This window comes from Scophthalmus maximus, chromosome 5 (assembly GCF_022379125.1).
Source record: "Scophthalmus maximus strain ysfricsl-2021 chromosome 5, ASM2237912v1, whole genome shotgun sequence".
In the NCBI taxonomy this organism is placed as follows: Eukaryota; Metazoa; Chordata; class Actinopteri; order Pleuronectiformes; family Scophthalmidae; genus Scophthalmus; species Scophthalmus maximus.
Genome location: NC_061519.1, coordinates 23,845,001 through 23,868,443, shown reverse-complemented (window position 1 = coordinate 23,868,443; position 23,443 = coordinate 23,845,001). Strand labels below are relative to the sequence as shown.

At 42.2% G+C, this 23,443-nt stretch overlaps 3 protein-coding genes and 3 non-coding genes across 6 annotated transcripts; all 6 read left to right on the top strand.

The window, feature by feature from the left end:
- The first annotated feature begins 338 nt into the window (after window positions 1-338).
- Window positions 339-3,774, top strand: rps8a (ribosomal protein S8a). The gene is made up of 6 exons (XM_035633464.2): window positions 339-390; window positions 1,491-1,597; window positions 1,861-1,960; window positions 2,187-2,362; window positions 2,868-2,997; window positions 3,620-3,774. Exons 1-6 carry the CDS (start codon window positions 387-389, stop codon window positions 3,727-3,729), a joined length of 627 nt encoding a protein of 208 aa, XP_035489357.1. The 5' UTR covers window positions 339-386; the 3' UTR covers window positions 3,730-3,774.
- LOC118311786 lies at window positions 1,645-1,752 on the top strand. The gene has a single exon (XR_004794071.1). It is a non-coding gene; the product is annotated as a small nucleolar RNA SNORD46 (small nucleolar RNA).
- Window positions 2,006-2,074, top strand: LOC118311784. The gene has a single exon (XR_004794069.1). It is a non-coding gene; the product is annotated as a small nucleolar RNA SNORD38 (small nucleolar RNA).
- LOC118311785 lies at window positions 2,662-2,730 on the top strand. Its single transcript, XR_004794070.1, has one exon. It is a non-coding gene; the product is annotated as a small nucleolar RNA SNORD38 (small nucleolar RNA).
- A 1,051-nt stretch (window positions 3,775-4,825) lies between the features above and the next one.
- Window positions 4,826-14,647, top strand: acadm (acyl-CoA dehydrogenase medium chain). The gene is made up of 12 exons (XM_035633465.2): window positions 4,826-4,976; window positions 6,303-6,408; window positions 7,161-7,258; window positions 7,538-7,607; window positions 7,904-8,004; window positions 8,330-8,410; window positions 8,826-8,956; window positions 11,187-11,295; window positions 12,068-12,208; window positions 12,944-13,039; window positions 13,263-13,511; window positions 13,594-14,647. Exons 1-12 carry the CDS (start codon window positions 4,962-4,964, stop codon window positions 13,663-13,665), a joined length of 1,269 nt encoding a protein of 422 aa, XP_035489358.1. The 5' UTR covers window positions 4,826-4,961; the 3' UTR covers window positions 13,666-14,647.
- A 909-nt stretch (window positions 14,648-15,556) lies between these two features.
- rabggtb (Rab geranylgeranyltransferase subunit beta) lies at window positions 15,557-21,848 on the top strand. Its single transcript, XM_035633466.2, has 9 exons — window positions 15,557-15,662; window positions 15,997-16,104; window positions 17,260-17,457; window positions 17,561-17,666; window positions 17,886-17,938; window positions 18,037-18,147; window positions 18,342-18,467; window positions 18,919-19,068; window positions 19,561-21,848. Exons 1-9 carry the CDS (start codon window positions 15,660-15,662, stop codon window positions 19,699-19,701), a joined length of 996 nt encoding a protein of 331 aa, XP_035489359.1. The 5' UTR covers window positions 15,557-15,659; the 3' UTR covers window positions 19,702-21,848.
- The last annotated feature ends 1,595 nt before the right edge of the window (window positions 21,849-23,443 follow it).

The window sequence follows — 23,443 nt, the reverse complement described above, 5'->3', positions numbered from 1 at the left end:
AAAAGGTACTTTACAGCAATGTGCTATTTATTTTAAGACAAAGAATCTAAATAAATCCAAAAATATACACATACAAATACAATAAAAGGGAATATTACGTTAAGTGTTTATGTTATATTTATCCAGTAATGATAAATGAAGGATAGGTTTGACTTCGGATTTTTTCCCTTAAAATTATAGTACATAAAATAATTTACTAAGATGTATCATTAAATGCGTGTACAAAAAAGGAATTCAGTTATAAAATCCAGAGATCGTATATAAAGACAAAAAAAGCACGTTGTTACCACACCTCGTTCACCGTGACCTTTAAATCTCGCGAGACCACGCGGCTTCAAACCTACCCATGAGCCTTTGCGATCCCTCTTTCTAGCCGGCGCCTGAGAATGGGTACGTGTTTTCATGCTCGCGTCGGAGGGAGAATCCTTGTCCATCTGGTGTTTAAACCAAGGAATAATCTGATAATGGTTGGCTATGTTAAAGATAAATGTTATTGAAATGGTTATAGCTGTGTCTTTGTTAGCCGCGGACGGTTTATTTTGTTTTATTTAAACAATTTCCAGGGGATGTCTGAGGCAAGATGGCTGCTCGTATGGGGATGGTAGAATTAGCGGTGGTCGTTGGCTGTGTGGTTGAAAACTGGCCCGTTTTGCACTTTGCAAAGTTTGGGGGCATTTTAAACGAATGCACCGTCGCCTGTTCGACATTTCCACCGTTCACAAGAACGAGTGTGGGCTTGCGTTTGTGGTTGTAAGCGCGCTATGCTAACTGGGCGCTAGTGTTAGCATTATGCTAGCAGGCTAGTCGTGGTCATGGCATGCTCGTTGCGCTGAAACGCCGTGGAGAGTTCTGTTGCCTGAAGTACTGTAGTGCCTTTTTATACAATTTATTATATTGTTATTAAGAGCTAACAAATATGTTCCGTCACCTGAGGAGTACTCTCCTTTCTTAACGGTGATGGTGTGTTCAAGGTCCGAGTCGTTGGGTCCAATGTAGCAGGCCCCTCGTGCTCAGGTGGTTGAATTCAAAGTAGGACATTACCCGATAGAATAGTAATACAGGCTTTAAACCAGCGTTTGCATCACACAATGGCTGTAACCGATGGCCATCATCATATTGTTGGTGTTTTTCTTGCTCAATCGACTTCTCACGTGGGGTTCATGTCAGTAAGTAGTGTAAAATGTCCATCAGAACTTAAAGAAGTTTAAAATGTAGTTATTAAATTGTGTCTGAATAACCGGTGCAGCCTTTTCAAAAGTTAGTTTAGTCGGACATCCTAGTCATGTAGAATTGTTCAATGAGGATGTTGTGATGTTTGACGTGCTTGAGTGAAATGATGAAACTCTTCATGCGGAATCCTAAATAAGTTTGCGGAGAACCTACCTTGGAGAACTGATTGCTCAAGCATAGCACGTCGTTCTCGTGTTGACTTGACCGACCTGTCAATTATCCAGTGATCTAACTCCTGGTTGTTACTTTCATTCATTCAGGTATCTCAAGGGATAACTGGCACAAACGCCGCAAGACCGGCGGTAAACGCAAGCCCTACCACAAGAAGAGGAAGTATGAGCTCGGACGCCCTCCTGCAAACACAAAGGTGAGTACGACCCAGTGGTTTTACCCCACAGGAGTTTAATGTGATGAAGCGTGGGTGATGAAAACATGACCTTAGGTTCGTCTTTTTTGGACCGTCTTGGTTCAAAGCTTTGGACTTGCCAATGTTAGGACTCGTCATAGTTACACTGACACGCTTTAATGCTTACTTCTTTGTGTTAAGCCTTCGTGCTATACGTACAACATAATCAGAATCAGACGTGAATTGTATTTCAGCGCTAATGTGGAATGTGCCCGTTTCCATAGATTGGACCTCGTCGCATCCACACGGTGAGGGTCCGTGGTGGAAACAAGAAGTACCGTGCTCTGAGGTTGGATGTTGGAAACTTCTCATGGGGCTCTGAGTGTAAGTTTTATCCTCAGTGCCACTTTGGTTACATGAGGCCGTATCTTTCCATGAAGATAACTTTGTCCAGTTCTGCTACTGAATGAAAGTGATGATAATAGTGACTCTGAGAAAGACCTGTTTCATGTGTTACGGATTTTTGACAACTTGTCAAAACTCATAAGTTGAGACCTGGGAAGACTGGGTTCGCTAATGATAATTCTTTCTTTTCTTTTTTTGTACTCAGGCTGCACACGCAAGACCAGGATCATTGATGTGGTCTACAATGCCTCCAACAACGAGCTGGTCAGAACCAAGACCCTGGTGAAGAACTGCATTGTCCTCGTCGACAGCCTTCCCTACAGGCAGTGGTATGAGGCCCACTACGCCACTCCTCTGGGACGCAAGAAGGGAGCCAAGCTGGTATGTGAAAACTGTTGAATGTGTTCTTAAAAAGTGATCATAGCATTGTTGCACAGCTTTTGTTTCGGCATCTTACGTTTGCAATTATAGTTGTTGGAGAGTCGAGTCTTCAACTTAACTGTGATAAATTTGGGTGGAAATGGTGCCACTCCAAGCCAGATTAATTTCTTCATCCGTCTACACAAAGATGGCCTTTTATTTTGTGCCAGTCTACGTGGAAATGAACAGTGTGTTCTTTAATGTAAGAATACATATACAACACAAGTCATTTTTCTTGGCACTTGATCTGCGTGCACGTCTTTCCATGAAGATAACTTTGTCCAGTTCTGCTACTGAATGAAAGTGATGATATTAGTGACTCTGAGAAAGACCTGGTGCTAGCAGTGCCAATGCGCAACAGTCTTCATTATACAAATGTATAATTGGTATCTACCAAGAACTACCAAATTTACTGTTTTGGTGTTTCATGTCCATCTAAAGAGCTTTATTTCTCCTGCTGCCGTAGACTCCTGAGGAGGAAGAGGTCATGAACAAGAAGAGGTCAAAGAGGACCCAGAAGAAGTACGATGAGCGTAAAAAGACAGCCAAGATCAGCCCCCTCTTGGAGGAGCAGTTCCAGCAGGGAAAGCTGCTCGGTGAGTTCAACATTTTTGTTGTTCTGCTGTGTATTGCAATTTGAGGACTATGTAAATTTGACCATCACTATTTGATTACTACATAATTAAAAATTAAGTTATCAAAAATACTAAATGAATTGTTTGAAAAGTGTTGCAGCCTTTTCACGAGTTGGATTAGTCTCGTAGAAAATGTTCAATGAGGTTGCCGTAATGTTTGACGTGTGCTTGACTGAAATGATGAAACTCTTCATGCGGAATCCTAAATAAGTTTGCGGATAACCTACCTTGGAGAACTGATTGCTCAAGCATTTGCGTTGTTCGGCCTGTAATTCACCCAGTCTTCCCAAGGATGCAATTAGGAAGGTACTTGGCAGTCTCACCAGGTGAAATTGTGGTACTGGAAAGCTTCACCTTGAAAACCTGTTTAACAGAAATTGATGAAAGATGAGGTCATACACAGTGGTGTTGCGTATCTGCTCTGATTGTGAAAGAGCTGCATTCCAGTTGTTTGCATATTAAAGGCTAGATTCCTCATTTAAGCATCCACAGGAAGTTGCGTAAGTCTTATCTTAGCAGTATTAATGTATCACAGCATTTTATTTGCCTTCATCGCTGACCATGTTTCTCTTCCCTCCTGCAGCTTGCATCGCCTCCAGACCCGGCCAGTGCGGCAGGGCTGATGGTTACGTCCTGGAAGGAAAAGAGCTTGAGTTCTACCTGAGGAAGATCAAGGCCAAGAAAGGCAAATAGATGTTCAGCTGTTTGATCCGTCAATAAATTCCTCCCACCACATGAGTCTGCTGTCACTGCTTTACTTATTTTACTTTGTTGAGTTTGTCAAACTCCTCGCTGTCATCTTGGTTAAAACTCTTACTGGGATGTGACCGTGATCCCATTATCGTGTCCAGTCTGTATCAGAAATTTGTTGAGGACATGGTTTTCCGCCTCTTTGAGGCTGGATGCAAAATATAAACTTTAGTAAGTCTTGATTCAATTGATAGGAATAAAAGTCCACAACAAATATACAACTGGATCCATTTTTTTGTCATTCATGTATAGTGAATGACAAAATGCAAAGCATCAACAGTAGTAAATTGTCAAAGTTTGTGTTCAATCCCCTGTATGTTGGGATTGTTGCTGAGGTAAAGGATGCTGGGAGTCCTGTCAAATTTAGTGGGTGCAGGGCCTTTTTGACGAGGTGTAGCTCAGCATTTTTGGATATGAATTCCAACAGTTTTAAAACATTTTACACTTCAACTGAACCATGGCTTTTTGGAAATAAATTCATTCTTTGAAACTTCTTACACCTGAAATCCTCATAAAGAAATGTATGCATCAAACGGGCGACAGAAAATATACGGATAAATTCTAAAATGCAATCAAATATAGGAAAAAAGTTGGGTTCTGCTCTGCTTAAATGTTCTAGGAAATGGTAGTGTTTAAATTTTTAGTCTTGCATTTACAGCCCATTACCAGTAGATGGTGCTGCAGCATCCTTAATGGCGATTTCCTTTTGTGCATTGTCCTACAGAATTTGTCGTTTTTTAATGTACTCGTGAGTGAAAATGCCCATTTTTTTAAGTTTGCGGTGTGAACCAACCAACATATAAAACAAAAGAAAAAACTGGGCTACACTTCCCAGTTGAGGAATTTGTTAATGGTCGATTAATCATCTAATAGTGCTTCATAGATCGTGTCGGACCTGACACGATCTGGATCTAAATGAAATTTAAAAAGACAGTGAGCAGGTATTCGACCGTGTGGCCGGTCTGGCCTGTTGTGACCCGGTCAAAACCAAAGCAACACGTAACGCGGGCGCTGAACGTTACGTCACGTAACCTGAAAGTGGGGCAAAAGTCGTCCAGTGTACGCCATGATGTGACACGTGGTCAAATCCCGCTGCTGCAATTGGCTGAGACAACCTTGTCCCCGCTACAGGGCACATCTGATGGTCATTCGTGTCAACGACGGAGTAAGAAACGATGCTGTTCAACAAGGCAAGTGGATTTATTATATCAAGCTGCTGTGTCGTCTTGGTGTGTTTTACATCTCTGTATGAACAGAAGCCTGTTCGCCGCGCCTCGCTTGTCTTCGACCACAACTATGTTGTAAACAATCGATGCTAAAGCTAACGCGACAAGCTAACGTTGTTTAGTGGTAACGAGCTAAAGCCTCGCGGTTTTCTTTCTGTTTTAAAACTTTTTTTTAATCACCACCGGGTATGTTTTTTTTATTTTTTAAAACCACAGCTTCACTGGACACGTGAATGAAATGCGTTTTTATTTAAATAAGCACAGTAACGACTAAAATGTGCAAGGTGAGAAACGATTCTTCCGGGTGTCGAAGGCAGCTCAGACGAGCCACCGTCATGGACCGGAAGTATGATGTTTTTATCAAAACTATATCTCACTAACACATGTTAAGACGCGCTGTCATATTGTTTCAACTGGTCAATACTGTACAATGACATTGAGCTGAAGGTTCCGCCTCCGGTGGATTATTTAGTCCAGATTCCAAGTCTATGTGTGGTGGGGGGTGTGGCCTAGACGCTTTCTTCCGGTCCAGATTTTTTAATTTTATTTTTTTTTTAAATTGAAATACGTATATACAAAACAAATACGGCAACATCTCCATTCGTTTTGAAAATATTCGCCAGAGGGAAGTAGCAAAATAGGAAATTGGGTTACAAAACCAAACTGAAATACATTAAACTTTAAAACAGATCAATAAAGAAAGATGGAAATCACAAACAAATATATAAATACACAGGGGGAAATACACAGTACTTCAGAAGGTCATACAAAACCTGTGCCTTCTTTCTTTCAATCAACCTCAAAGTATAACATAAATGTATTAATTCAAAAAAAAAATCATAAACTTAGGGGAAGACATCACTCCAAAGCTGACAACTCACAACAGTCTCGTAGTTGCCACAGAATAGGGCCTGGTTCACTTGCAGTATTATTTTGTGGCTATGTTTTTTTTTTTCTGTCACCAGACAGGCTCCGTGCCATGCAAATGTTTGTATTTTTTTTTTCTTCAAATTTTTCATACAGGGACATTATGGAATGTTGTGTCACCTGGACAGGAAATACAGCTGCAGCTCGAGAAATGTGTTAAAAAAAGAGCAGACCAGATGGGAGTGTTAGGATTCTGGGAATGTACTTTTACTTGAGAGCTTCTGGTTTTATTACCCAAATGTAATGGTAATACACAAGGGGCAGTCACTGGGGTCACCTACTTGTGAGTAAAAGAATAAAAGTTGATCAGTCCTATTAAAGGTAAGCTATGTGTTTCTGATGTCCCCCTCCACACACACACAGGTGCTCAGAGCCAGTGTGCGGTCGGGGATCCGGCTGCAGAGCTCCGGTGCGGCTGCAGCGAGTTCTACTGCATCCCCCAGCATGTCGTCCACAGGCTTCTCGTTTGGTGGGTACACTGTTTAACTTTGACATCATTGTGAGGGAAAGTGAAAAGAAAAGTAAAAATGAAATCAACAACACTCACATGCCCTTATGTCCACTGAAAGAGTTGGTGCCGGTCTGCAGAGGCTGTTAAAAAACAGGTCAGGTGTTGACATGGACAGTATGTTAAATTATGCAATTGTGGTTGACCGCCAGTCTGGGTAGTTAAAGGCAAATGCTGCATTAACCCTTTTAATTCATACCTCGGATTTTTAGCTTCATCACATCCTGTCTAATTTATTTCATTCAATTAAGCAATCAAAATTCCTTTTACTCCTCAAACTATTTGTCTTTTGAGAGATACAATAATCTTTTTAATTGATCCCCATGGGGGTAAATTTGGCTTTTGTCCGAGTTACTTCAGTGATCCAAGTGCATTTTCCAGTTTGACCTTATAATAACAAAGTTGTCTCAATGTTACTATGATTTAACACAGACACAATGATAAAGAAGTCTTCTCATATTACCTTGCTGTCAGAGCACCTAGTTGCATTAGTGTTATTATTATTAGAGGGTTTTTTACTGCAAATTAAAATGTACCCGAGGAAACTGCTGATGAGGAATTCATAGTACAATATGAGTTCTGAATATCACAGGAATGCAGACGCTGTCCAAGCCGTGGTTCTTCAGAGAGGTTTGGGACGATCAGGGATGGGGGGAAAGATGTGTATGTTGAAGCTGCTCACATTTGGATCTTCTTGCTGCTTTGTCCCGCAGAGATGACGGATCAGCAGAAGGAGTTCCAGCAGCTGGCCAGGAGGTTTGCACGTGAAGAGATTGTCCCGCTTGCAGCCGCTTATGACCGCAGTGGTGAAGTGAGTATATTGTAGGCTACGGGTTAGTCTGCAGTGAGTGTGTATGTAAAAACCCTAACACAAAGACTAGCACACTTCACATATACTGTATAGGATTTAATCCTTTATTGTATCTTTGAGTCGTTTTATTGTAAGATTGCTTCCTTTTCTCATCCTGTCTCTGCTGCTGTACCATGTGAATATTTCCCCCCAAGTTGACTTTTATCACATTTGACCCTTATGTTTTAAAAAGAATAAGTACAAATATACTCAAACTGTACATCTCATATCATTTTGCAGTATCCTTTCCCCATCATCAAAAAAGCATGGGAGCTTGGTCTCATGAACAGTCACATTCCACAGGATTATGGTATGTTGTTCCCTCTTGCTCATCGGCTTTTTCAGAATTTCCTGCCATATTTTGAACTTTTGTAACATTAGTTAGCTGTTTAGTCAGACGTTTGCCTACGTAGCAGCCAGACTTAATTAACATGTATTTGAATTGGTCTCGTGAAATAGCAGCTTGGTTTATTTTGTTCATTTTGTTCATTTTTGATGTTATGTCAGTGGAGGATGGTTTATTTTAGGCAACTCTGTAGACTTCTGTGTGAAAACACCTGCGAGAGACCCTGTCGTGTTCTTTTGTTTCCCTCTTTTTGCATACAGGTGGAATGGGCTTGTCGATCTTCGACAGCTGCCTCATCACAGAAGAGTTGGCGTACGGCTGCACTGGAGTACAGACCGCCATAGAAGCAAACTCCCTGGGAGTAAGTTGTTGCTGATTCCCAAACGTCTCGTCAGTTTTTATAGTTTAAACCAATGAGAGGAAGTGCAGTCACCTAGAAGCACATAATAGCATGTTATGAGATTAAGCCATTTAAAATGATCTTCAGGTCATTGAAAGAGAGGAAGGGATTAAGTTTCTCAGTTTTTCTTATCTGTAACAACCTCTCACGACCGTGGTTAGATGTTTGTCATAAGTCATCAATGTCGTAAAAGAGTATCTTTGTATTGATAAAAAACTATTGATAAAAAAGTATTGATAACATTTTAAAAAAATGATTGAAGTATCATCTTCTTTCTCTCTCACAGCAAATGCCTGTTATTATTGCTGGCAACGAAGCACAGAAGAAGAAATACCTGGGGCGGATGACTGAGGAGCCTCTTATGTGTGTAAGTATTCAATTTGAGAAGATCCGTATGTATTTTAAACACTTGTTCTTCTGTACTTAGTAATGTCATGTACTGTAATAAAGTAAACGCATCTATCAAGGGCTTTACCAAAATACAACTTTAACATATTTGTTCTTGAGTTAAACAAACTTATTTTACCTAACACTATAGAAATATTGTACTTTTTTCTTCGATACAAGTATTTAATTAAGTGTTTTCAACGTAAAAAAAAAAAGGTGAAAATCTTGTGGGACTTTTTGTCAATGTGACTGTTTTTTTTGCTCTGTTCAAGTTTATCGTTTACAGTCTTTCTAGAATTAATAGAATTAACAGCGACACATGAAATGTGCCCTTAAATGTCATAGTAATCAGATCATACCAGTGTTAACCCCCGTGTGTTTTGTTTTTTCGGCAGGCGTACTGTGTGACCGAGCCAGGCGCAGGCTCCGACGTGGCCGGCTTAAAGACGAAAGCCATGAAGGTGGGCGATGAGTACGTTGTTAACGGGCAGAAGATGTGGATCACAAACGGCGGGAAAGCGAACTGGTATGTGCTCCCCAATATATATATTTGTTGTTTATTAGCTTAAAACAAACACAAATCCTCACTTCATGAAGGTTGTAATGTCCAGTAGAAACCCTTGTAAAGAGGTGATGATTCAAACTCATGATCAATTCATGAGGTTGAGGATTATGTTCTGACCCACGAGCGCTCGGTTTTTACTTCGTTATTGATACGCGTTTGCTGCTCGTGTGATCTGAGATGAGATGATGAGATGAGATTCAACTTTATTGTCATTACACATATACAAGTATAGAGTAACGAAATGAGGTTTGGCATCTCACCAGAAGTGCAATAAGCAGATAGTGCAAGAGTCTGTGCTATGTACAGAAGTAATTACAGAATTTACAGATAGGATTAATGGGATGCTATAAATATAAATAAATACTATAAATATAAGTATAAGTGTATTCTACAGACTATAATATACAGATTAAGGTGCAGTGAACATGCTATGCTAGGTAACAGATAATATACAGAATATACAGAATATGGACAAATGTACAGGTCGATAACTTATTGAGGTGATATGAACATACTATACAGATTTAGTTGCAGTGGACAATAATACAGGTGGATGAGAGATGTGTGTGTGTGTGTGACCAGGAGGAGTGGTGGGGGGATGATGGGTGTGAGGAGATATGCAGGGGCAGGGGGGTCAGCGGGGGGCAGAGTTCGGAAGGGAGACAGAGTTCAGAGTTCGGGGGGCAGAGTTCAATAGAGAAACAGCTCTGGGGAAAAAGCTGTTCTTCAGTCTGCTGGTTCTGGTCCGAAGGCTTCTGTAGCGCCTACCAGAGGGCAAGAGGACAAACAGTTCGTGGGCAGGGTGGGAGGGGTCTTTAAGGATGCTGCGGGCTCGACGCAGACAGCGTTTCCTCTGGACGTCCTCAATGGCGGGAAGTGGACACCTTGTGATGCGCTGGGCAGTTTTTACCACCCGCTGTATCGCCTTACGGTCTGCGACAGAGCAGTTTCCGTACCAGACTGTGACACAGCTGGTCAGGATGCTCTCGATCACACAGCGGTAGAAGTTAGTCAGTACAGCTGAAGACAGGTGGTGTCTCTTCAGTGTCCTCAGGAAAAATAGGCGTTGGTGGGCCTTCTTAACCAGACTGGAGGTGTTAGTGGACCAGGAGAGGTCCTCTGTGATGTGGGTCCCCAGGAACTTGAAGCTGGAGACACGTTCAACAGCCATCCCGTTGATGTGAATGGCATTGTGCGTGCTTCCTCTTTTTCTCCTGAAGTCCACGATGAGCTCCTTCGTCTTCTTGCTGGTGTTGAGGAGCAGGTTATTGTCAGCACACCAAGCGGCCAGATGCTGTACCTCCTCCCTGTAGGCTGTCTCGTCGTTGTTGCTGATGAGGCCAATCACCGTCGTATCGTCCGCAAACTTGATGATGGTGTTGGATCCATGTACAGGTCTGCAGTCGTGGGTGAAGAGGGAGTAGAGGAATGGGCTCAGCACACAGCCTTGTGGTACGCCTGTATTGAGTGTGATGGTTGTGGAGCAGGTGTGTCCTGACTTAACATACTGGGGTCTGTTGGTCAGAAAGTCCATTAGCCAGTGACGGAGGGGGTTGTTGAAGCCCAAGTCTCCAAGTTTAGTGTTTAACTTGGAGGGGATGACAGTGTTGAATGCTGAGCTAAAATCAACAAACAGCATTCGTGCGTATGTGTTGTTATTGTCCAGATGTGTGAGCACAGAATGCAGCACAGTGGAGACTGCATCCTCTGTACTCCTATTGCTGCGGTAGGCAAACTGGTATGAGTCCAGTGTGGGTGGGAGGCAGTTTTTCAGGTGTGCTAGGACCAGTCGCTCAAAGCACTTCATAATGATGGGTGTGAGAGCTACAGGGCGGTAGTCGTTTAGGCCCGTCGGGCTGAAGTGTTTCGGCACTGGGACAATGGAGGTGGCTTTGAAGCATGCTGGCACAGCTGCCTGGGCGAGGGACACGTTGAAAATGTCTGTAAAGACCCCAGTGAGCTGCTCTGCACATCCTCTAAGCGCGCGCCCGGGGGTACCGTCTGGACCAGCAGCCTTTCGAACGTTGATCTGGCTCAGTGCAGCATGAACGTCTGAGGAGGTGAGTGAGAGGGGCTGGTCGTCTGAAGGGGGTCTGGTCGTGGTCTGCGTCTCCCTGTTGTCTCTATCGAAACGAGCATAGACGTCACCGGAAGGCTATTTGACCATGTTATACATGTTTCCTGTACCTAGGTATTTCCTCCTGGCCCGCACTAACCCAGACCCCAAATGTCCGACCAGCAAGGCCTTCACCGGCTTCATTTTAGATGCTGACACTCCAGGAGTTCAAATTGGAAGGAAGGTAAGATGAGGCACATGATCTGGTTTTTAGGTTTAAAACATCCAAACATATTGTTTTGTCAGAGTTTTTACAAAATGAATAGTCCCAGTAGACCAAGACAAAAGATTAGTTTTGAGCACTGTTGCACATAAATGTTTGCAATGATCCAAAAGACAGTCTTGTCCATGTAAATGTAATATTTCTGGGTGCTTGTTCCATGAGGCAGGTTAATTAAATGGTCGGGTTATATTTGCTGAGTGAAAGTCCTCAGCAGTTTTACCTGGGCTGGTATAACGAAAAACAGGAACTAAGGAAACGTGTTTGTGTTTACTCTGAGAATTTATCCGGATGAACTCGACAAACCTGCTCAGAACAAACACACGATTGTTCCAAACTGGATACATGTTTGTACATATTCATCTTGTCTGGTAGTTTTCCCCCATCAATCTGACCAAAATAGTTTTGATTTGAAAATGTCTGTGTTTTTGTTGTTTTTTTTCAATTACAGTCTCAGCGTTATTTACAGCTACAGAAAACTTAAAAAACAGTCTGTCATATCTATCTATACTTTACATACATATATTTTTTTGGTGTCTTGCCAGTGCATTGGCCCCATCCGTTCACGGGATTATTAAACACCAATAATTTACAAACCATACTAACTAAAACTAAGGTTTATAAAGAAACATTTACTACCTGGCCCGCTGGTGCAGTCCAAATAATCTGACACTTGTGACATGTTTTTGTACCACGAGATTACAGAGTCCTTGTGTTTGTTCCCTGCTGCCTGTAGGAGATGAACATGGGCCAGAGGTGCTCCGACACCCGGGGCATCACCTTCGAGGATGTGAGGATACCGAAGGAGAACGTCTTGATTGCGGAGGGATCCGGCTTCAAGATCGCCATGGGCGCCTTCGACAACACCAGGCCTCCGGTGAGTGTTACCGTAACTGTAGCAACAACGAGGACTCTCTTCTTATTAATGGTGTTGCAAGGAAAAAGTAACATTTAAGCTACAGTGTGCAATATTCGGAAGAACTTATTCACAGAAATGGAATATATGGTCCATAACTATGTGTTCATATAGGTATAATCACCTGCAACAAAGAACCAATGTTTTTTCCTCAACTTTGAATGCGTTATATATAGTTACATGAGGTGGACCTGACCTCCGCGTGAGTCGCCATGTTTGCTACTTCGTGTTGAAGACGGTTGTTGCACAAAACGGTCCAGAATATGTAGCATTCGCGTTGAATTTTCAGTGCTGCCGGAAATGGAATCAGTGGCCCGCCGCCATAGTGTCCTTGTTTGTTGCTTTACTACCAGATGCCGCCAGAAAATTACAAAAATTACACACTGGGGCTTTAACATTTTATTGGACATAAAAAAATTGTGAAAATCAGTCTGAGTTGACGTGCTCCACATAATTTTTTGTAAAATTAAAGAAAACAAAGTTCACCTTTGCCCAAATTAGGTTTTTACTCTTTCTACATAGCATCAAAAAACATCAACCAAATCAAAGAGCATTTTACTTGCATTGCTACAACCACCCGGTTTCAAGCTTTTTCAAACATTGCAAATGAAATGCCCATGTTTAATATATACTTGTCTGGAAAAGATTTGTGTCTCTGAGTGTTTTTACTAATGCACCAATGTCACTGCAATGCAGGTGGCTGCAGGAGCAACAGGCCTGGCACAGAGGGCCCTGGACGAAGCTACCAGTTACGCACTGGAGAGGAAGTCTTTCGGCAAAGTTATCGCTGAGGTTTGTTCTTATGAGGCATCTGCGGAAAACCACATCGCAGGCTTTTATCAGCTGACGCACCTCATTTTGACTAAATCAGAGACTTGGTTCTAGAATGCTGTTTGTTTTAAAAGCTCTTTATTGTACCTATCCTGCTAACTGATTGTTAGGCGACTACTCCGATAGTAAAATGTAAAAGATGAGCTCAGGATCAACCGTCCCCCTGTCCGGTCCTGTCTCACAGCACCAGGCCGTGTCCTTCCTTCTGGCTGAGATGGCGATGAAGGTGGAGCTGGCCAGGATGGCGTACCAGCGGTCGGCCTGGGAGGTGGACCAGGGCCGCAGAAACACCTACTACGCCTCCATCGCCAAGGCTTTCGCTGGAGACATCGCCAACCAGGTGGCCACCGACGCCGTTCAGGTATTCGGCGGCAACGGGTTCAACAGCGACTACCCGGTGGAGAAGCTGATGAGAGACGCTAAGATCTACCAGGTGGGCGTCGACGTCGATTACCACCTTATTGCTGTTAGCAGATGTATTATTCAGCTTAACTTCATTATATTTTTCTTTTTAGATCTACGAGGGAACGGCTCAAATCCAAAGACTCATTATTGCACGAGAACATCTGGGAAGACACAAGAAATGAATTCCATGCGCCTGAAGTGTCGTTAGTCGTGTCTCTTCTACACGTTCCTGGAGATAAATCTGGTAGCGTAAACTCAGGACACGGTGCGAGATGTTGTTTGCCTTAATGCTATTTCATCCTGCCTTGCCTCTGAATAGGCCGCAGTTCGTTCAACATCTGAAATAATAATGCCGCAATTCTTTCAGTTAATCGTTTAGTTGAGCTGTCAGGTGATCCTCGTCAAACTTGTTGAGTCACAAAATATCACACGATCATGTCCCCTCTACCAGGAGGCTGCATTCAGGGGATCATCTCCCTCTTTAAATATACATCACTTGAAATCACCTCATCTGCAGACTGTCAATAATGGCAGCCAGGAACAAACTGAGTGGGCTGTTAATCCAAGAGCATGGCAAAGAAAGCCTGTATTTATTTAGCATTAGCCTGGTATGTTAGCTGGCACTCGTCCATCAAAGCATAACTATAAAGTTGTTCATAACTGGTGTTAAAAATGGTCGTTTGTTGTTGAGAAACGTGGACATTTTTGACTTCATAAATTGACAGGAGCAGCCCTTTTCTCTTTTTTTTGTGAGGTGAGATAGTTCCATTTTTGGGAGGAGGCGGCCGGTTCAGACTGACTTTCAGCCTTACACATTTATACATTTATGATTTTTGTAATATAGTATATAGTAGTCACAGGATTTATTTCCCACCAGAATGTGTAAGGAGACATAGGAATGTGTGTCCAATGATTTTCTGACAAAACTGTAAAACCGCATGTTTTTCTTTTACAACTTCATAACAATGATCAAATCAACAGAAGCTTTTCAGCCTGAATATCATCCGTTTATTAAAATGACTGTATTACTTACAGGCCCTTTTTTTTTAAAAGTTTGCCTGCTCAAGGATCATTCAGTCTAGAAATGATCATGATTTTATGACGTTTGTTGTATTTTGTGGACATTAAAAAGTTAAATAAAACTCTGTACTAAGAAAACCAAAACCAACTGACAATCTGTGTATGACTGTTTTAATAACCAGAGAAGAGAGGATACTGTTACTCACCCACAGCCCAGTTCTGTTCAAAGTTTCTAACGGTCAAAAGGAGTTTCTCCATCGCCAATGTCACACTGCTCACTGCTCACTGGGGAATGTTGGGTCTGACCGATGGAGCACAGTATAGCCCTGCTCTGAGATCACTTCTGTTATGATTTGGCTCCCAGTAAACAAGATTGAACTGAACTGATCGACTGATTTGATGAAGGAGAAGTGCAGCAGAAGGTGGCTTTTCCTGCCACACGTCGTGCAGTTTAACTCAACACTAAAAGCTGCTTGACATTTATTGACAGTTTTTTCTATGAGGTACGAAAAACCTTTGGGAGCTGCCAGTCACCAGGCATGGCCATGACACACTCGACCCCTCTGATGGACTATGTGGTTCTGAAGAAGGCGGAGAGAAGGAAAGTCAATCGGCAAACAACAGTAAAAAGAGAAAGTATGTGAATGAGCTTTGGAATAATTTGGCAGAGGCCCAGGGGTCGTCACAGGTTAACCTTAAAAAGTGCTGTGTAGTTAAAGTTGATTATTATCTTATTTTTCATTAGACCCTATTTATCAAAAGCCGGATATCTAACTAACCACTTTAGGGCCTTGAAATATTTCTTCTCCAACCGTTATATTTTTTACCCTCCGGGCGGATAGGAAGATATGGGGGTGACAAGGAAGTGCTTCTGTTTGCAATATTTTTTGCCGTATACATATTTTTCTGCAAAGGCTTTGATCAAAGAATTTAACGTGAAAACTTGTATGAATGGGTCTAAGTTGATTAAAAGGAAAAAAAGAAAACCGGATAAACGAGAAGGGGTTTATTTATTCGCCGGATAACACTCCGAAACACTAGGTGGCGGTAGTGCGCCTCGCAAGCCGGGTCACCAACCGCCGTGTGAACGGAGAGGGAGGAGGAGCTTCCTTCCTCCATTCAATGGGAGCATCTCGAGCAGTCGAACAGCTTCACAATGGTGAGTACGATGTGATTTATCCGTTGTATTCTGTTCCCACGTATTTGTCAGCGAAAGTGTTTGAAGTGAACACAATTTCCGAGTCGGACTCGAACGTCACCGCTTCGAATTCAACCGCCAATCGGCGAAGTGGCCGGAATAGTGACGGGCAGCAGTGTTAGCATGTAGCTCGTCGATAGCACAACTTGTCAACAACAACAACAACAGCAGCAACAACCGCCACACACTCAGGCATTTGTTTCCGCAGTGAGGTGATGGAGGTCATGGGTCTGTCATGTGTTGTGGGGGAAATTGCGTCTGAAACTGTTTCTGCTGCGATGTCTCCTGGTGTCAGGGCAGCCAAGTGAAAGATGTCATCATCAAGCCCGACGCCCCCACCGCCCTGATGCTGGACAAACACGCGGACTACATCGCTGCCTACGGCTCCAACAAAGACAACTACGTGAGTGATTACTGCATCATTTACCTGCATCAGCAGAAGACAGGTCAGGGTGACGCACAAGATGGAAGACGACACGACTTGAAGGGCAGTGCAACATATGACTACACAGTCCCGAGCAGGGCTGCAGCAAATCATCATTTTCCTTATGGATTCATCTGTTGATAATACAACGAAGCAACTGTTTTTGTCTGTAAAGATGACATCTTCTGGGGATGTCTTCAGATGTCGCGTTTCGTCGGCAAAACCCAAACATATTTATCGTTTGTCAAAGATGATTATCGAATAGAGCTGCAACAGGTAATCGACGAGCCATCAATTACCATATTAATATCTACTTAGTAAGTATTTTTTTATGAAAAAAAGGGTCAAAATTCTCTGATCTGAGCTTCCTACGACAGTAAACTAAACATCTTCGGGAAACACAATCGACATTTTTCACCATTTTATGACATTTTATGGACCAAACCACTATTCGATTAACCGAGAGAATAATCAACAGATTCGTCGATAATGAAAATAATCGTGAGTTGCAAGTCAAGGAGCTGTTGCCGGCAAAAACTGACTCTTAAAATGTTTTTCCAAAATTACCAAAATATCTGCTAAATATGGCCGTTGACCAGTTGGTTATTTTGTAGCTTTATTTCAGTGTTTTAAAACAAAAAATCATGCATAATTAGGAAAAGAGAGAAAAAACTAAAGTAAAACAGAAGATAAAAGTAAATTAAATAGGTTGAATGGTAGAAAAAAAGTGCAGTACAAGATGTGAATAAATAGTCCCAAGTTAGGCTGCGGCTAATAGTAATTAATGTCAATAAAGTGGATGTCAATAAAGTGTCGGGGACACAGTGAAGACGGCCCACGAGAACGTCCTGTTTTGACGTGACAACACCTCGGAGCTCCATGTCACATGTTCCAACTGTCTAAATTAAACTAAGTCCATAGATATTCAGTTTACACTGACTTTACTTTACTTCCTGTTCTCCATATACTGTACAAACCTTCCACATTACACACATTTGCCATGATCCTCATACAAAGTTCATAGACTCGATCATTCTTTTACCTATACTGTGTGATAATCCACGAGTTGTACAGTTAAAAACCCTGTTCTACTGTGACTTAATGTCCTGTGTTTGTGTGTGTGTGTGTGTGTAGGAGTACACACTGTCTGAGTACCTGAGGATGAGCGGTATGTACTGGGGGCTGACGGTGATGGACCTGATGGGTCAGCTGCAGCGCATGAACCGGGAGGAGATCACTGACTTCATCAAAGCCTGTCAGCACGAGTGCGGTGGCATCAGCGCCAGCATCGGACACGACCCACACCTGCTCTACACACTCAGCGCCGTCCAGGTACTTTTAGCATCTTGCTTGTTGTATTTGCTGTTTTTTGACTGGTCTGGTCTTTTGGTTCAATTGCAGTATTCAAACTTTTTTTTTTTTTTTACATCCTTAGATCTTGTCGTTGTACGACAACGTGGACGCCATCGATGTGGATAAAGTGGTGGAATATGTCCAAGGGTTGCAGCAGGAGGACGGATCATTTGCAGGAGACAAATGGGGTGAGTTTTTTTTTTTACTTCTGTCCTCCCAAATAACATTTTCTTTAAAAAATATATATAAAATAGGCCAAATGATTACAGAGTTTATATCCTAAATTGATTTTGTACATCTTTTAACACAACTTAGGGCTGAAATCCCTGTAAAGATAGTTCAGGAGATGTCATGTGTTTATACTGTAGTTTGCTTTGATTATATTATATTAAGATTTTTCTTCACAGGTGAAATAGACACAAGGTTTTCCTTCTGTGCTGTTGCCACACTCTCATTATTGGTATGTTTATGTTTTTGGGTTTTTTTGCATACACCACCAGTACATACACATTAGCGCTGTAATTTAAAATGTCTCTGGGATCTCTGTTCTTTCTAAAGGGCAAGATGGACAAAATAAATGTGGACAAAGCTGTAGAGTTCATCCTATCCTGTATGAACTTCGACGGAGGTTTCGGCTGCAGACCTGGTTCAGAGTCTCACGCTGGTCAGGTGAGTCCACCGATGTGCTCGAACGGTGCGAGATAAACGTTTCAAACAAGAGCAACAAGTTAAAACTGTCAGTCGTCGACAGAAGCAGGAGGTAATGTTCTCACTCCGGAAGGCGGCTGTTTTGTTTTTTTACATTTACACCCCTTCCTGAGCGTTGTCATGTGTTTCCGTCCTCGTCCCTCCTCTCCCGTCAGATCTACTGCTGCACCGGCTTCCTGTCGCTCACCGGGCAGCTGCACCAGGTGAACGCCGACCTCCTGGGCTGGTGGCTCTGCGAGAGGCAGCTGTCGTCAGGAGGCCTCAACGGACGACCGGAGAAGGTTCGTGCCGGTGACATATGCTTGTTTACCGAAAACGGCAGCGTTCGGATTCCTGATTTAGTTCTGCTGCCTTGATCCTTCACAGTCTCTAGTAGTGGGAATTCATTTTGCAAACATGTCTGGTCACAGGGGAAATTTAGTCTTTTAAATGATCACAAGTAGTTCCTGGCTCTAATGTTCTTTTTTTAAAGCCAGAGTTGATAAATACCCACTTACTGTACACACATTGAACACAAATTAATTGGAGAAAAAAAATGCACATGCAAGAGAATCCTCACTTCACATTTCAAACCTAATGATTGATGATACATGAGTTTCTGCTCATCCTCAGACTTTAGGGTTTTTTGCAACCTATGAGCGTGTCAGTGATTGGCTGCCCTGTAATGTGTATTTATCAACACCCGCTGCTAACTGCCAGTTACATGTTTTTAGTTTTTTTTGCTCTGCTCAGCTTCCAGATGTGTGCTACTCGTGGTGGGTGCTGGCGTCGCTGAAGATCATCGGCAGGATTCACTGGATCAACAAGGCCAAGCTGCGAGCGTTTATTCTGGCCTGCCAGGACGAGGAGACGGGGGGGTTTTCCGATCGACCGGGCGACATGGTGAGCTGTCAAACCCGACGGAAAAAGAGGAAATGTGCTCGGACCTGTCTTCCTGTTTCATCTGCAGTCACTTCCACTGTCCGTCAAGTACTGTTCCCGCTCCCCTGTCCTCTTTGGTATTCCTCACCCGTCCACTCAGACACCGATCCGTCGCCTTTCTGTCTCGTCTATTACAGACTTTTTTTTCCTGGTTACACAGGGAACTGCCTGAAAAGTTGTAGACCAGAATTTTATTTAAGTTTCCAAAACTTCTAGAAAAATACTGCTCTGTAGATGCGTTTTATAGACCTCTGTATTTTTTAGATGTGCTAATGAAAATTAATCTCCTGTCTCCGCTGTCTCTTTTATGCCGTCACGCCATGGACTGTATATAAGAGGGACTTATGGGGTGTTCACACCAGACGCAACGCATATTTTATAAGAAGTCAGTTTATATGGTCTAAGTCTATGAGACAATTACCGTACTTCTCACTTTCATTCTCCTCTCCGCAGGTGGATCCTTTCCACACTCTGTTCGGAGTTGCCGGTCTCTCCCTGCTCGGGGAAGAGCGGGTGAAGTCCGTGAATCCGGTGCTGTGCATGCCCGAGGACGTCCTGCAGAGGATCGGACTACAGCCCGACCTCCTCAGCTAGCGCTCCGACGCCGTCACCTCACCGCAAAAACATCTCACACACACCAACACACGCACACGCTCGCCTCCCCCGCTGAACACACTGACAAACGCTGTCGCTGCGGGCTTTGGACTCAGCTCACAAACGGGTGTACCGCAGTTCTTACTCATCTTCTCGGAGCCGTTCCGTCTTTACAATCCACGTTGTTTTTAGAGGCAGGTTCGATGCAAGAGGTTAGACAGAAGTGTAACAATCTTCACTCGCTAAACAAACTTTTTTTTTGAATCATGTCAGTTTGAGTGGCTACGTCACTGTTGGAAATGTTTCAGCCTCTAATCACTTTCCTTGCTCTCGTCGCCTTTTCAGCGCCAGAGGCGGAGACACTGATTTCTTCCTCTTTTGTTCTGCTATGCCGTAAGACTGCAGCTAATGCTTATTTTATGTCCAGTCTAGTCGATTAATCCTTTGGTTAACTTACCAATTAATAACATATGTATATGAATCAGATACATGGGTCAGTAAATGAAGATGGAACATAACATAACCAAAATTTCATTTACGCATAAAAAGAAAAAAACCCAAACATTTAGAGTGAATATTCTCTATTTATTAATGCAGATAAAGAAAAAAAAGTTCCATACACAATCCATAGAACAACATCTGAACATTATCTCTGACAAATTTCATGCCGATAAAGTGAAGCAGAGCAAAGTTACAGGCTCGATGGGGACACGGTCAGCTGTTCATTTGAGGTTTCTCACTTTTAAAACTCATTTTATTTCACTTCTACGTCTCTGTAAGTATTTATTCCGTCGAAATACAACTGACGGGTGTTCATCTCTCTCTACCAACACTCTTTGTAGTGCTGTGTAATGACGTCAGAGCTGCCGGTGACAGAAAGGTGTCCTCTCAAAGTGACAGGTAGTCCTTGCACCGGCCAACGGGAGCAGATTTATGGATCAAAACGAAACTTATCGTGACAAAACATTAAAGGTAAGACGCAGTTTACGTTTGTCACAGTCTGACGCCCCTCAACTCGCGCGAGTATCTCGAGTGTGCGGCCTTTCTCTCCAGGGGAGATGTGCCTTCACTTTGTGTTGTCTCGTTTCCGACCGGCGACTCACCCCGTTTACTTTTCCTCAACTACACAAGAGAATCTTCTCCTTTGTCTTGAGACGCTGCGGCGTTTATGAACAGACGGACTGAAACCTGCTGCGCACATTCACTGCTGCAACCAACTCTCTCCGGACCTCGCCACGCTCACTCGCTCCAATGCTCTCTCTCCCTCTGTCGTGCTGCCACACACGCAAACACACTGCACTCATTGAGTTGCCATCACTTGGGGATGAACGTATATGGGTGCGATGCGTCAACGCATTCTGCGCAAATTTACTTCATCGATGACGTCGACCCGTCGTTGCAGCGCTACTATCATGTGTTTGTGTCATATTTGTTACCGCATTGGCTCGGATAGATCCTGTTTTACTCGACACACTTGTCACATTTGACCTTGTGAGAGTAGAAGAGCGTGTGTGAGATGCAGTAGATCTGCCAAATTCATCTGGAAGGAACAAGATGGGTTTCCTGTTTCAGAAGAAACTTGTGTGTTGGGTCAAAGGCACCACGTCTCACTGTTTGAGTACGAACTTGTTCCAAGTTTAATAACCTCCATGTTTGAAAAGTAAGAAGGGCTGTTTACCTTCGGAGGAGTCGCACAGTTACTCTCACAACTGGAGAGGCAACACGGGACATACTGCAAATAAAGAACCTTTAAATTAAAGACAGATTATTATTTTAGGAAGGAGACGCCCTGAGGTAGAACACGTTTATTTAACGTCTTGTCCGCAGACTAAGCTTCTATTTATATGAATCCTTGTTTTTCTCAGTGCAGCGTTGTTGAGAGTTAGATTCCTCTTCACTGCGTGTAAAAATTATGAAATATTTCCCGTCTTAAATTCAGATTTAACCTAAACAGATTCTGTGAAATGGCTTTCGGAAAATGTTTTTTTTTTTTTTTTTTTACATCAAATCGTGTCGTCTTAACTGAATGCACGTATATTTTTCTGTTGTTACAGACACTTGAATATATCAAACATTAATGCTTCAGTTAGAACATCAATGTTAGTTATTTGTCTTGTTTGGCAATAAATGTACCATTTCCCCTCAAATGTGATTCAGGTATTTTTTTTGGCACTAAAAGACATTTTACGAACACAGTAACTGTTGAGCGAAGAAAAATGGAGATCTGTTTATCACCAGCTCACCTGCACTTAGATTTTATTCTAACCACATTAGTTTGTCAGCTTTCTTATATCATCTGCAGGGTTTAATACCAAAGAGCCAAGTCGGTCATTTATGTATGTCTCTTTTAAATAATTGCAAACTGAATATTTTGGGGTTAATGAGAGAGAAAAGATTAATTGAAGACATCAGGACAACGCTGTGGGCATCTATGACTAAGTGTCTTAGATTACTCCAAGAAATTATCATCAGATTAATCAATAATGAAAATCGTCATTAGCTGCAGCTCGATGGGTACGATGATGGGACGACACGTTCCAAAACCCAAATCACCAAATGACTGATGCTTACAGACAAATGAGAACTTCACATGCAAACATACTCAGTAGGATACAAAAAAAGTCCAAAAAGCAGAATATCTGGATGAAAACATCCAGACACTGGCATTATAATAGCAACTGGTGTCGATGAACTTCATACATTTTAATGTAGTTTTCAGTCTGTGCATTTCATCGTGAAGCTTCTACTTGAAATGGTTAACGCCACAAAACGAGAATCTTTTTTTCTGGAATTTAATTTGTGTGTATACATGTAGACCACTTATTATTTGGGATACAATTAGACTGTTGTAAAGATCTTATAACTGTTCTAAAATATGGCTTTTACTTCATTTAAAAATAAATAAATGAAGTAAGACAAGTTGGCCAATTTGTCTTGCAGCAATTGAAGAGCAGGTGTTCACCACTAGATGGCAGCCTCACCACTGAGAAGACCTATCATATTGGAGATGAAAAATATTATTTCATACTAAGTCACTGAAAATATAAATATGTGAATCCAAGGTCAATAAATTATATCCCCGAGTTACTTGTAAACTTGCTAACAATGTATATTTTATTAATAACCACAATGTTCTGTAGATAGCTCTGTTATATATTATTTTAGGCTGAAACCAACTCTTCTCTTCTTTATCGTTTAATTTGCAGATTTTTTTCTCAGTTGATTAATTGATCGTTCATTCTTTTAAATTGTGAAAATGCCTGTCAGAAGTTTTAAAAGCTCAGATGAACTGAGAAACTCTTCCAAACTGGAACCACTGAATATTAGGCATATATCCTTTTTTTTTTTTGAAGTACTTTGAAAAGAAAATGTATCAATTATAAATGTAATTGATTATTCATTTTCCGTCTTTTCAGCCCCAATATTCTTTTAGCACTCAGAATGAAAGTGTGAATGAACTTTTGTGTAATAATTTGTCTGAAACAGTAATATTGCAGGTAGCCCCAGAAAAAAGTGCCACGACAACGATTATGTGTGAGGAATTATGTTTGGCAGTTATGCGGCAGACTGTAATAACTGATTAGAGGCAGATAATTCTCCTCTACCTGTCCCCCCCCCAGTGTAATAAAGATAAGCAGCTTCCACACGACGTGCAGCCCGATAAGAAAATGACACTTTTACCTGGAACAACTCTCAACAATTGCTTTCATTAAACGTCAGACTAATGACGAGGCGATAACGA